Raw genomic sequence first — 15056 nt, 5'->3', positions numbered from 1 at the left:
CTCGTAGCCGGAAATTTCGAGCAAGAAACGTTAATTACATTTGCGACCAGGCTAGCTTTTATGGCCATCCGAATCCGATAATTAGGCGCGTGGAAAACCAGAAACCGTAGGTGAAAAGAGGCGTCCAAACGAAAATGAGCGTCGAGTGTCGAGTGAAAATGCGTATCTGGGGGAAATGCCACTTGCCACTTGCCACTTGCAGCAGAGGAAAACAGTGAAGTCAGATGCATTTTTGTATCTCAAGGCATTTATTTAGCGATATCATTTAGTATTATTGTGTCTTTGACGGGACTAGATTTCTTGTAAGTAATCCCAACACATATAGTCCACCTTTCTCCCCTGCGCCATCGAAGTTCATTGCATTTCCTTAGCCATTGATATATGGTACGCTTTATGAACCCATAAATGTATTGCCAAACCTTTTTTTTGCGGGGTGAAAATGCTTTATTGCATTTTCCTGCTGCTCCCCAAAGTGAAATATGCCCGGGAACTTTGGCAGCTTGGTAAGATGGTAAAGAAGTTTTTGCGTCTAAGCCAATCCCCAGAGCCAGTCAATTGCATATTCAGTGAACACGAATATGCTTTTTATATGGCAATATTTTATGCAATTTGCATGCCAACAGCAGCCAGCTTGTGAGGAGGAAAGAGGTTTGGCCGGACCAGGAGGTCGACCTCCTGAAAGTTGAGACCCAGTTGGTCAGTGCGAAAGGGAATCCGATTCTGGTCGGGCTATATCTACATACTGATTCTGGTTCTGGCTGCAGTCGGGCGTTTCAATTGCTGAAAACTGAGACGTCGATAGTTCCGTCTCAATGCATTTAAAACAAGTGAACTCAAGACAGTCGAATCGATTCGAATTGGAGTTACTCTTCTATAAAAAAGGTTTGAGCTTGTAGTGCCTTAGTAGTGTCTTAATCTAGACATAATACATTGTATCAATTCCATTCACACGCAATGCCTTTATGTTGAGATGGTACTTGTATATTGGGCAGCAGCATCACCGAGCATACCCTTGTTCTGCCTAAGTACAGGGTATAAGCCTCGGTCTCTGCCGCATCGTTGCAACCAGAATCTCCGATATCAAAGCGGTTATGAGGGGCGTAAAGCAAGGAATCACCGGGGTGCTGGCAGAAACTGACAGTTGGCACGGCCATGGAAAACATGGAAAACTCGGAAACTTGGCAACTCGGCTGCAGTGCAGGCAACTTTCCCGATCCGAATTGAATTGAATCCGCACATAATGCACAGATGTCGCTAAAAGTTGCAGGGGGGAAAAGTGAAATTTGAGCAGCAGACGCATTTGGACAAAATGAGAAACGTGCGTCGCATTCTCAGTTGGAGACTGAGCCCAGTCATCAATAAGATGCCCAAGTAAGCCAGCCAGTCAGCCAAGTCAACAGAAAATCATAATAAATTATGGTCCTCACTCTTGAGACTTCACAATCCCCCCCGAACAGTACGCAAATTTATGTAGTTTACATTTGACTTTGAATTTAAAAGTGCCTTTGCTCTGGGTCACGTTCCGGCAAATGTTTTTGCCCGGGAATATTGTAAGTAATAGGACCCCCTCCCTCCCCACCAGGCAGTTTCTGGGCTGGGTAATGCGACAAACTGTCATGGGTGTCAGCCAGTGAAAGTTAAGTGGCAGTCAAATTAAGATCTATGTAAATTAATTCAAAATTCATGTACATTTTCCCTTTCTCGCTCCTTCTGCTTTTTCATGGGTCGTCGGGGTCTTTGACTTTGGGTGTACGAGTATGTGCATCTAAGCACAATCATCTTTTGTTTACACACTCCCTGGGAATTGTTTAAACAAACAGTTGCAAGTGCAGCGGGTTCGCTGACCCCTGAATCAGAATTTCCACCGTGAGGTAATTTTCCGGATAAGAAAAAAAAAAAACGGATAGCCACAAAGTGTGGCAACCATCGCATGCAACCATCTTTGTCGCCAGAAAGCACGCTATTTCTGGGCGATTAAAACCGCCACCGCTGCAAATCCCGCATTTAAGTGGGCGTGGAATGCAGGCTTTTGTATACATAGAAATAACCCAGTCAGTTAGTCAGCATGTAATGAAAACTGCCAAATTAAAATTGCTGATGAAATTTATGGCCTTATGTAAGACACGAATTTCCCACACATGCCAGAGATTATCTATTCATAAATCGGCAGTGAGCCGCATTTGAAATTAATCATGGCAAGTAGATGCATGCACGCATCTTAATACATTTTGATTTATTTGTTTTGTTGAGACCACCATCACGCTCCTAATATGGCCTGATGAAATCTATGGAAGCTCGTGGTTACATGCTACTTGTTTTCGATGTAAATAAACCTACTCTATCGATATGATATCCCAGATATGATTCATTTACTTCGTTCCATATGCAAATATATAGATTGTACAATAGATCCTTATGCCCACATACTTTACCACACATTATATAACATATAGAGCCCATCTGCTTTCCGAATCGAACTCACCTGCAATTAAAAAGCGAGAGAACAAAATGCATTATTAAGTGAAAAGGGGAAACTTTGGCCGTAAACAAAAAGGCAGTGTCAGATTTATGTTTATTGTGAGCAGATAAAATGGCAGCTGGAAACTTTCCCAGAAGACAAGTAACAATACAGGACAAAATCGAGGAGACGGGCCGGGGTAATTACATGAAAGCCACGCAGAGAAAATTATGTGAAGAGATTAAATTTGTAAGATAAATTGGAGTGGTGGGCAGGTCGTTGCCTTGTCAGTCACTTCCCAGGGAATCATAATATGCATACATATATACTTTGATGGCAGATTGGAGAGCTGCTCGCACACAAGGGCGCATAAAATATAAAAAAGCGGTTGCGGTAATAAATGAAAATTATGCAAACTTCCAGCCCGAATGATGAAGTAATGCCCATCCAAGCCAGAAACGGTTAACGGACCGTGTTATAAGGTTGCAGATCCGAGGGACTCCAAACTCCGGGCTGCGTACTCCGGACTACAGACCTTAGACTACAGACATCCTGTCTCTCAGATGAGTAAGTGGAAATTTATGAAAATGCGACTGGTGAATGCGCGGGTAATAAAAGTGGGCCGGCGGTCTCTTGGCGGCTTGGTCTTCCGGCAGCTGCACTTCCACTCCCACTTCCATGGAACTCGTAGAACTTTTAAGCCAGCGGAAAACCCACAAGCTTGTTTTTCCCCTTGTTAACAACCGAAATCTAAGTGGGCAACAACTTTGCCAAAAACTTTGTCTGACACTTCAGGGGCTGGATATTTTTAAGAGCTTTAATCGTGTCACGGCATTAGCCGACGATATTATCAACTTTCGCCGAGCACTCAAATACATATATAAATCGAGAAATATATATTTATATAGATTTATTTATATTGGAACAGTGAGGTGCTAAATGAACAGAGCAGGTCGATTGCGCTTGGGTAGCAAATCTGAATATTAGCAAAGCACTTAACTTTTATGCTGTCATGTGTTCAATGTGTCATATTTCAGTTGGCTATTTATAAGCATACAGTAAGTTTCTTGATTGCCAAACACATTGTAAATATAAATTATTATTTGATAAGCGGCTCATCATAACAACGGATGCAAGTAACCAAAAGGGGGAACTGATATGTTTACTTTTATAATGAGGTTGCCATAATTATTATTTCATACATTCAATGTCAATGAAATAAAAACATCCATTTGTAAGAAATCTCATTTTATTTTAGCTTGGTTTCACAACTAAAGTGGCCCTCGCCCTTTTTACACTGCCGAAACGCACTGTAGATAGGCACTTTGTTTTGGATTTCTCGACGGACAAACGAGTTTAATCTTTTTTGCTCAGCGGCTACTGATGGTTTTGTCTTTCGTCAATTTTCATGCGTTTGGCGTCAATTAAACGACGGAAATGAGCAATTTTATGTTGGCCGACTTTGCCGTTTTGGTTTATCTGTTTTTTTTTTTGTACTTGTGCCCCTATTCCGCGGATGGGAAAATAGCTTTTCATGTCTGCTTTGATGGCTGTCCATCCGTCCACGGCAAAGCAGAGGAAAGGCGATTAATTACTCAGCTCAGCGATGTTAAATGCGAATTTGACGCCCCTCGGATTTTCTTCCGGTTTATATAGTTCCTAAGTGCGGGAAGGTGGTGGAAGGGTTCCAAGCGGTTTGGTCGGTTTAATTGGGGGCAGAAAAGAGCAGGGATTATCCCACGCATTTCGAGAGGAAAACCAAATTAGGGAAATCACAAATTCGCAGGGCGGCCTCAGAAAATTGGCGCTGTGTCCATAACATCCTGTATTATATCGCATTATTATATTAATAATAATATTAGTAAAGATTTGGGAGAATGATAATCTGTCACAGGTTTGCGAGGGATTAACAATCTCGAGTGGTGGTGGATGGTCGATATCTATAGCGTCATTGCTGGGAAGTGAGTAACTCGATATGGGAGAGATAAGGCTCGACATAGCGGTAAACGAATTGAAAACAGCTGTTTCAGCGCGATAAGGGAATTTAGCTTGAAATTATATAAAAATGCTAAATATGCCGAAATCGAGACACAAAACAAAGGTTAAAAAAAAGAAAGCGATGACATAATAAGAGCTATTAAATGTATGAATTTATTAATGGTACGGGGAATCAATAAACAGTCGGCGGGACGGAGCAAGGGAGTGAAGTTGAATGCCGAAAGAGAGCGAGAAGAGAGCGCAAACTCCAGAACGAACTCGAAAGAGAGCCAAAACTGACGTAATCGGCAGAAGAGAGAGGCAAACAAAAACTAAATTAATGAAATGAAATCATTCAAGGCAAACAGCCCACAAAAAAAAAAACATCAATGAAAAACAATTTAGACACTTGAGCGGCAGCAACAATTGCAACACTACTAACCTCCATGTTGTTGTGCCTTTTTGTTTGAGCGTTTGCTTCACCCTTAGCTGCCCTTTGTTGTTGTTATTGCACTGTATTTGGTTTTTTGACACGCACTAGAATTTTTCGCCGTTGATTTTTGGGCGTGACACACGAAAAACCGTTTGAAACCACTTTTGTTGACAGAAACCCGCGTGGTTTTTTGGAACACTCTAATCGCTCGGATCGCACAAACAATTTGCAGCCAGCGCAATTGTTTAATCGTAACTAGTTTATTAAAATACAAAATTGGAATGGCACTAAGGTGAGAACATCGGAGTGTGGCCGTTGGTCTAACACGAAAAATAACTGGCGAATGGGGGCGGTTGGGATTTTACTGTTACTGCTGCACGGTCCTACTCCGCGGACAGTTCGAATTCGAGCTCAGCAATATGACCGTACTTTTCTAAGTGCATTTTACTTCTATTTCATAAAATAAGTTAATTAAACTGTGAGTTTTTAACTTGTTAGTTAGTGTTTTACTCTATAAATTTAAGAACAAATGCTGAACTAAAAGGCTTGAAAAGTTGACTTGTCATATAGTTTTTCAGTAAAGGAGAGAGATGTAGAAGAACAGAGAATTGAACGATCTGGAGTTTACAGTTTTAGAGCAACTAATACAGAGGAGCGGTAAAGGTTTAGAGCTACTGGAGACTCAAAACATTAATGGGTATCATTTGAAAAATCGAACCGAAATTATAAACCGGAAAAGGACCCTTCTCTCATAGCTTGTTACCTGCACCCCCCGAAAACCCAATTACGTTTAAATCTAAAATGACAAATTTCCATACGGGTAATTTTTATGGGCAGAACATAAAATTAAAATTAACCAGATGCACGCCATAAATCAAGCGGCTGGTCCCAGGAATCCAAATGCGCCATTTTCCGCCCTGCATATCATTTTCATTCTCGTTTCGTTTTATCAACTTTTCTTGTGTAATTTTTGAGCGAATTGCGTTAAATTAATTAGGGTGATGGGCGTGGGTGGCCACGGAGGGGTCAAAGAGCGCGGGAAAACTTTCGCGGCATTTCCATGAACAACAATAACAGAAGATGCTGCATATTTGTGAAGGGGGCTTTAGTGGGTTAACTACACGGTAAAGAATTTTCTACATATTTGATAGTATAATAAAAAAAAATTGTTACAAAAATCTTTGGTTTTCAATTATTAAATATATTTTTATTAATTATTCCTTTATTTATATGTGCTAAGCAACTTAATTCCTTGCACTGAGAGACTTCTTCAAAACGATTTACAAAAAGGGGGAAACATTTTTTTGGGCAGTGCAGGGGCCAGGAGGCGTGGCTGTGGGGCAGAACGTGATGCGCAGACAAATAGAAGACGTCATAAAAATGCCATTGTAAGTAGTTGAGCATTCTTTTTTTTTGGCTTTCGCTGGCATTGTGACAGGAGGTTTCAGCCGCTAGTTGTTGTTGCTGATATCCTTGCAGGCTGTTATCCTTATTGCTGCCCTGTTTGTTGCTGTTGCTGCTGGTGTGGCAAATCGACAAAAGGCACGCAAAGGAGGCAGAAACTCATTTCACTTGTGTCGAAAAGATAAATGCGAAGCGCTTAAAAAAGCAATTACCGCATAAATTGCGCTACAACGCGGTATGGCATATACAGGCGGCCCTCGGTACAGTGGAACAGCCCCCCCCCCCCCCCAAATTACACCCCCTACCAGCCTGCCCCCCTTCTGTTTGTGCACAGGATGCGGCGCATAAAACTTGCCACAAAAGACAGTCCTTCCTCGGCGGCTTTTTCACAAAACAAACGTTGGCAACACGCGAAAAACATGCAAAATGCATTGGGGAATTCGGTGGGTTGGGGGGCTGGCGGGGCTTTTATCGAGGGGAGTCCGGCTTAATTGAAAAATCAATAGTGGAGGGCCCCCCGCACTCGCTCACTAAACTCGCGTAAATCAAGTTAAAAATCGCAGCAATCAAAGCACCTGAAGCGCAATAAAAACTCATTAAAACGGTACTCAACATGCACTGCACAAAATTGACTCATTCAAATTATATGCAAAAATATATGGTTGAAATGGTACTTTGCATTTTTGAATAAATGCTGCATTCTAAATAAGACAATGATTTGTTAAAACCTAATGTTTTTTTTCAGTGTTCTTGCAGGATACTGTGACGATTGGGGGCCAGGTGCTTTGTCCGGACTCTGGACTACGGACTACGGTTACCGCCACGGCCGTACGCCGAAATTGGATTTGAACAAATTACAACACATCGATTTCTCATTAGAGGAGGGGATATGGAAGGGAAACCGGGGGGAAATCTGAAAAAAGGAGATGAAGGAAGCCGAAGCTGCGACATTTGATGGCGACAGAAATCACTTAAAGGGAAAATTTAATTGACTCGACTGCGGAAGTCAGCTGCCAATTTGTTGGCCATGCCCCACTGGCACAGGAAATTTCGTCGACTTCCTGATTTAAATAATAACAAACTGTGCCGATGTCTGCTTGAGGCGCCCCCCATCCCCATCCTCGCTACACGGCATCCTGTAAGTCTAAAGTCTTGCTTGTCACGCCAACTGACGGCAGGGAAGCCCCCTTCCGCCACGCCCCCGACTTCCCTGTGCCGAGAACATGATTGGCGTCATCAGCGAAGGATCTGCAAAACGATATAGATATAGATATAGAGGGGGTGCCAACGTTGGTTTTGGTCATCGTTTGCCTGCCGGCTTAGTTGAGTGTCAATATTTGTGCTCCCCTGCGTGGGCGGTGTTTGTTTGCGGGGCGTGGCACTACAGGCCATGGCAAATTAAAATGTTTGCCTTATGATGCGGCTGGAAATATAAACATGACAGGGCGGAAGGCTGTGCAAACGAGATGGAATTTTGGGGTAGTCCTTCTAGTAACCGACAAATCGATTTGAAAAGGGGTTTTCATAAATAGTATTCGAAGGTAATTTTAGTTTTTTGATAATCCATCTGAAATTTATGTTGCCAGAAAGGCTTTGTATTGGGCAGTGCAATTTCGATCACCACTCGGTGAGTTGCAGCGACAGTCCACAAGGATGTGCCAGGATGTGCAATGCCATCGCCCACTTGTTCCTTGTTTTTCTGCCTGTTGACTGAGAACTCTTTGCATTTGTTGAACAACAATTTCCGGCCGACAGGACGAGCGACGAGCCGAGTGGCCAGCCGAAGCGAGGCTCAACTGGTGAGGTTTTCCGAGGCAGTCCGAAGGATAAAGGACGAAGCCGGAGCCACGAACTGCTATAAGAAGCGGCTTCCATCGGCTGAAAGCCAGAGTCGCGTCAGCAACGTCGAACTGAAAACAACGCGACTTTTGGACGGGAAAAGCGAATGCTAAGCGCAAACGACGAAATATCACGCATACGCCGCGTTGGACCGAAAAGAATTGCAAGTGAAGTGATATAAAAAGAAACTGAGGGAAAAGAGTTTACGCCTTGGCTCGTTAGTGGATTTTTTGCCTTTTTGGGCAGTTTACGAGCGGCTCAGCATAAATTGGTAACGTGTACATCCTTTTTTTCGGCGGTTGGAGGGACATAATGTTGCTCATAAAAGTGCGTGAGCTGGGAGTATTTGTCCATGAATGGAATCCCGGCCAGAAGACTCATGAATGAAGCTGCAGAGCCAACTGCTAGTGATTTATGCCGCGGGCTTGTCTGGCATTGCTGCTTTAATTATATGACAGCGGGAACTTTTTACTCTGCTGTGGGCATTTATGAACGCCAAGCACGCAGAAATGCAAATGGAACCGCAGAAATTGGACACGTGTGTGTGTGTGTGGCAACATAAGGATAACACCGAAACACCGCAGGACATTTAACACTTCATTGACTTTTGTGGCCCCTTCTTGACTCACCGACCGTCCGACTGACTGACTGACTGCTAACATTCGACATTCCTGTGCAAAGTTTCATTTGCATTTCGTGTGCGCCGCCAGTGAAAATTAATGGCCGCAATGCCTTGGCAAGTTTTCCCTTTTTCGCCTTGCCAATTTGTTTGGCTTCGAACTCTTTAATAAGTTTGCCAGGCGCCGCAAAACTTTTGCCAGCGGCGCAAATTCTTGCCTGTGCCCAACTCCTCTGACAACCTTTGACCCTTTTCACACACACACACACACACACATGCATAAACAGAGGCACACGTGTGCGTGCTGCCATGTTGCCATGGGTGTTTGATCCTTGGGCTTTGACATCTAATTTATGAAGCGCTCGAAAATCCAAGAGGAGACACACATTTCCGCTCCACGCAACAGGCTGCAAGCTGCTCCTTCCCCGGGGACTCGTTTATTAGGGGGTATCACGCAGTCGTTTGGTTTTATTTACTACTTTTTTACTGCACAACTGCGACTGAAATAATAGTGCTGTTAAGTTGGTTTAATGGCTTGTGACCACAGAGCAATAAATAAAGTTTGGTGATGATTTCGTTTGAGAGAGAAATTAAAATGAATTGAAATTAAAATAAGATAGATTGTTTAATCTCATATAATCTCATTAGTTGTATTTCTGAGGTGCCGAACAAAGTGTGTGCTATTTACTTAGATATTTTTCTCGTTTCTCTTAGACTGGAGGCTAAAAATAAACAGCTTAAGGAAGAACAAATCCCAATGGCCATTTGCCACCAGCTCCCCACTTACTTTCACCGCCCAGGCCCTTTTCTTTTCATTTTCCTCCTGACCTTAAGTTATGCTGGAAAAGGGGGCCGTGGCAGCTGCGTCACATTCCTCAGCTTGTTAGATTTGTTGCCCCGCCGAAACTTTTTTAATGAGTTTCATAATCTTTGATGCGCTTCGCTTTGTTTCAACTGCCCGCCCCTTCGTCCTTTCGCAAGTTGGCCTAATGATGTGCGAGCCACGGAATGTGGCAGCGTCCTTTTCAAAATTGTTTTTCTTCTTTCGGGGGAACGCAGGACATAGGACATAGAACGTGGGGCAGAGAGTTCCAGGGGTCGAGCACTAAAACTTATTCAGCGACTGCCTCGAATGCGATAAGCGTTTAATTGAAAGAGGCCCCAGGACTTTTGGGGCGGCAAAAGGGTCCGGATTTCAGCTGCGATGTCCGTTCCAGGTCGCCGGATGCCTGATGATTGCAGTTGGCAGCTTGCAGTTTGCATTTCAATCCACGAATGCAGCTCAAAAACTCATGACCGCATAGCCTTTTTTGAATGAATAGGGAGTAAGTGCACTTGGCAAAATGGATCGTGCTTTAAAACTGGTGGATTCATTTTTGCCATGGGTTGCACTCAGCAATATTTTATAATATTTTATATTAGTTTAGGAGATACGTCTCTCTCAATTAACATACATTTTTTTTAACAAGGCCAATCGGATTAAATTCGGCCAGAATACTTAAATTATTTCAGGTGCAACTTTTAGTTTCACTCGTAGATTTTGATCCTTTTTCGCAACTGAAATGCAATTTGGCTTAAATTATTTCCCCACTAATTGAGAGCGTTTCGAGTGGATTCGAGTGGAAGTTGAGAATGCAGCGGGAAGAGGCTTTCAAAGGGGAATTCCGAGGGGCAGGTCAAAGGGTCGGGTCGAGTGGCATGCATTCCGAGCACATGTTGCTCATGTGGAAACCTCTCCTTTTCCATTTCCCACTTGCCATTTAAATCTGGAAATCTAATTCCCTTTGTGACGGCTCGTTTTAAATTAAATTTGTTTAATTTCCATGCCACGTACTGCGAGCTACGAGCTACTAGCCCTGCCTCCTTTTTTTTTTGCCAACATATTGGGCAACATGGCGAGTACAAATGCGCAACAAAGGGGGAAAAAACATCAGTGGCATCTGGCAACAAGAAATGCAATTGTGCAACGCATCCTTGAATCCATCTTCCATTCTCTCTCGGTCTTATCCCCTTCGACGGCCCACGCGGCGTATGCGTAATTTGTGTGCTGTTCCCTGTGTCGCAAAGTCGCGGGAGGGAATGTGAAGAAAGTGGGGACAGAACTTTTCGTGTTGCCAGCAGGGAGCTGGGGAAAAAGAAAGATTGAGACCAGCATGCAATTCTCCAGGGAGCAGGATGAACAGGACGGAAACCAGGCAACGGACTACTCCTTGTCCAGAGATAATCCTCTGTTCGCCGCATTTTCTTTATATTTTCTCAGATTTTTCCGTAACCTTGTGGCCATAATTTTGATAAATCACTCTGCTGAATACGCTACATTAAAACTATATTTCCTGGACAGCCAATCATTAATATAGGGAAGTGCCGTAGAAATCTTTTTGGGAATTTCAATTCAGTTCGATTCGTCTAAGAGTATATATCATTTCACAGCGCACTTTTGGAAAGGACAGGAATCCATTGATATAAGTAATGAATGTAAGAACGACTTGGGCAAGAGTATCCGTAGCCATCTCATTTGAATCTGTCACTCATTCATGATATGTTTCTATCTACTGGGGTTTCCTTTGCTGGTTCTTTATTTTTTTTTGCCAGGCGTGCGTGATGGAGGTATATGAATAATCTGGCCGTTATTTCCATCTGCTTTTCGCTCACGATTTCCCCTTCCGCTTTTCATTGCAGCTGGTACCACATAATCCACCTCCGCCTCCGTTGCCCATTTCCCATTCGCACGAGCGTAATGAGGCAATGAGACGGTGGGCAGCCGGAAAAGCAACAGCGGGAAACTCAGCCGAGGAGCCATGACATCTGGAGTCTGCCGGATTCTGGAGCTTTGGCCTCTGCCCGAGTGAAGAGCCCCAACCCCCAGCGATGCTGCGCGATATCTTTCTGTATTTAGTTCTAATCGTTTTATTTTGCTTCATTTTCATGGCGCAGTTAATCGTCAACGTTTACGCCTTCCAGCGCCAGCCGTCGCCCAACAAAGCGGAGCGCAATGAAATTATATTTGTCTAGAAAGGAGACAAGCTCCCCACCCACAGAGCCCCCAAAAGGCACAGAGAAATAAATTATCAAACATAACTAAGCAAAATATATACTTAAAACATACTTGTCTGGAGACTGTATAAGCCATTAGCTCAATATTCGTTTTTACAACGAAATAATGCATTCATAATAACTAGGAGTTAACTTGATTAATAGGCATTTAAGTAAGCATTAACATCGTAAACGCATAGAGATCACATAATAAGCTCAAGATATCATATTTTCTTCCGGTGCAGCTTTGGGGGGGTGGGAAAAGAAGGCAGGAAAATGAAGACGCTACAAAAGCAAAGGCTACAAGTCAAGTCGCGGTGGTTTCCATTTAATAAGAAAAGGAACTCAACTACGTTCAACTCTCAGTTGAGTGAGAAAAGTGGGAAAAAGCGCAGGGAATAGGCGGGGAAATCCAGGGGAAATGGGTGGAATAAAGGGGGTGAGGTGCGGAGGGATCAGGGGGGATCACCGCGGGCGGAAGATAAACCCTCGAAGAACTGTTAAACTAGGTTGCGCGCTAATTAGTAACGGTAGTCTTGGGAGTGCACAATACGCGCCACACACCACTACACACGACCGCCACTGAGACACATGGATACACAGAGAGAAAAGTCATTAAAGTGGGTTTCAGACACAATGTGCCATTTAACACGAACTTTTAGTTTATCATATTGCAGCTTATTTGATTTTTATTTCGAAAATAACTAAGTGAAATCCAGATGCTTAAAGAATTTTGTTTGCCTCTTTTGTACACCTTTGAAAATATTTCTTGGCGCATTGTCGTATTACTGCGAGTTTTTCATTTACCCGAGCCACTGATATTGTCGTCCTTTTTTTTTTTTTGCTCTGCATAAAGAAAGTTTTCCACAGCGGCAAGTCGCCACGGGAAAAGGCGAAGAAAAACCACTGAAAAATCCGCAGCAGCAGGAGCTAAAGAATTCAGTATAGTTGCCACCGCTAGAGGAAGCGAATAAAGAGCAGAAATTAATTTCATAATTTTTTGCATTTTTCATTGAACACTTTGCTGCCACCTCCGTTGTTTGTCTTTCATTATAGTCTTTTTTTTTTTGCGATTTTCCATCAGCTACAAAATTAATTCACATTCTGTTGTTAAAGTAATGCATTGAATGTGACACCGAGAAATTTTCATTTACCGTTTTCCCTGCCCGCTTTAAATGGGGCGTTTTAATTTTCCGACAATTGAAAAGTGTTGGGCTGACTTTTTTTTTTTCTATCGATTTCTAGCCGCACTCGAGGCGGCAGTGTTTCAGCCTTTTTGGGTTTTTTCTTTTTGTTCAATGGCTGTTTTTCTTTCTATATTTCTCTGCTGGCTTCTGTAGCTTTCATATTTTTCGGTTGTTTTTCCTTTTGGCACGCCGCAGCGCGTTTTATTGTTTTCTTTCGAGCCTGAGCACTTGAGTCCTCGAGGGGCATATACACACTTGACCCCGTTTGAAAGCGGGCATTGAAACTTCACAATGGGTCCGGAAAACGGGGGCGGGTGCCGAGAGGGGGCGTGGTCGGGCATTTAACTCTTGCCGGGGCAGTTTAACTTGATTGCTGTCAGTGTGTCCAAATGGAAATTAAAGTTTCATCAAATGCTCTGAGCTCTCTAAGCGGATGTGGGCCAAGTTTGCCGAGAGTTTTTCGAGGGGTTTCGCTGAAAATTTAAATTGAAATTTAATCTGAACGCAGCACAGAGAAGTCAGACACACACATACACACACACCAGCACACACCATTCATATCGAAGGAGAATCAAAATGTATTAATCGAAAATTATAGAGTTTTACATCTAAACGAAAATCCAATATAGAGGAACATTTTACGAGTACGGTTATATACTCCACTATACATACTTAGATATATGATATATACATTCGAACAATAATAGTCTTAGTTGTCGATCGATAAGTGCTCAGCAGCCCAAAAAAACATATTAAGCCCCTTAATTGTATCGAACTTGTAGTTAGATCTGAACAATTAAAACGAAAGTCGAATAAATAAAATAATGCAGATAAATGTTCTTTGGTGAAAAGGAGAGAGCTGTGCATTTTATTGGGACAGAAATTTAATTTGATTTGATTTGCATGTAAACTCAAAGGTTTTTTCGTAATTTCATCAAGTGAAATTATTCCTAGTGATGACGAGCGGCTACCATATTTAATTCATTTGGTATTCCCTTGAAATATTTAAGTAACCACGAGGAGTCTTCCGTCAACAAACCGAGGGATAGCTGCACCTCATTTGCAATGCAGTCATCCCACAGGATCATCTGGGATTCCTTTTCAGCATCCGTCATCGAGGTTAACCCCACTGTGCCGGCCCAGGCTTGTTTAGCCCCCTGGGCTCGTCCATTTTGGCGAATTGAGTGACCAGTCCATTAACGTTCCCATTTTCATTTTGCAGCCCCTTGAGGAAGTGTTAAATGGCATCGGGCAATTGGCATGAGGAGAAATGAATACATTATTTCAGCCATTTAGCTCTAAGGAGCGGGAAAGACGGCAGAAACCGCTTGTCATGTCACTGGGTCCTCGGACAAAACTTTTGGCTCTCGTCCAGAATGCAAAAAGCAGAGCCCTCCCTGTTTTCCCATCTGCTTTATTTTCCTTGTATGCAACAAGCTTGTGCCTTCCCTCTTCCCACCCACAGAATTTTCCGGGGCCACTGCATTTTTGCTGCTTTTTCCCTTTTCCTTCTGGGGTTTGTTTTTATTGCATGCCAAGATGTCTGAGCTTTCAAAAGACCAGTGGACATGATGGCCAACAAGAACAAAGAGCAGTGGCGCAGAGGGAAGCGGGTTGGCAAGGGGGCATGCAGCTGAAATGCCAGGGAAATGGATTTTTGCTATTGTTATTGTCGCTGGTCTCGTTTGCGAATTTTATTGCATTACAATGAACTGCGCCTTGACCAAATTTGGTCAACAAATGGAACGAAACGAATGGGAAATGGGATGGGATGCAAAAATATATGTACACATAAAGAAACATTTCTAATTGCTGGTGATTTTAGCATATGTGTTGTTCGTCATAGGTGTATATTATTTTGAAAAAAATAGGGTAAGTAAAAAATAATGCTTTATTCGTGATGCGAGTTGGACTTAGCCGAGATCTGCCATCGAAAATCGCTTAAGACAGCCGACAGTCAATTTTTCACTTGGCATTGGCCGACAGCTGTCGAAGGTCGGGAAAGCACTCGAAAGAGAGGGAAATGCGGGAAAATCCGAACGGCTATATGGGCAAAGCGGACAACAACTCGCGCCATTTATTTCATATTTATTTAATATTTATTTT

General features: G+C 42.9%; 2 protein-coding genes across 18 annotated transcripts in view; one reads left to right on the top strand and one right to left on the bottom strand.

Annotated features, from left to right (window-relative positions):
- tmod (tropomodulin) overlaps window positions 1–15056 on the bottom strand; it is a 46299-nt gene that overhangs the window by 10547 nt on the left and 20696 nt on the right. The window contains exon 1 of one of the 17 annotated variants that reach the window (NM_057683.5): window positions 4878–5179. The exons of the other annotated variants lie outside the window; for them this stretch is intronic. Within the exon in view, the coding sequence (NP_477031.1) occupies window positions 4878–4883 (6 nt within the window). The 5' untranslated portion in view covers window positions 4884–5179. Of the gene's footprint in view, window positions 1–4877; window positions 5180–15056 lie in introns of those variants that run through there. 17 annotated transcript variants of the gene reach the window in all.
- Window positions 8160–13805, top strand: CG34155 (uncharacterized protein). The gene is made up of 2 exons (NM_001043313.1): window positions 8160–8382; window positions 11410–13805. The coding sequence occupies exon 2, from the start codon at window positions 11599–11601 to the stop codon at window positions 11740–11742; it is 144 nt and encodes a 47-aa protein (NP_001036778.1). The 5' UTR covers window positions 8160–8382; window positions 11410–11598; the 3' UTR covers window positions 11743–13805.

This window comes from Drosophila melanogaster, chromosome 3R (assembly GCF_000001215.4).
Source record: "Drosophila melanogaster chromosome 3R".
In the NCBI taxonomy this organism is placed as follows: domain Eukaryota; kingdom Metazoa; phylum Arthropoda; class Insecta; order Diptera; family Drosophilidae; genus Drosophila; species Drosophila melanogaster.
Note: the sequence above shows the minus strand (reverse complement) of the source record. Positions and strands in the feature narration are given on the sequence as shown.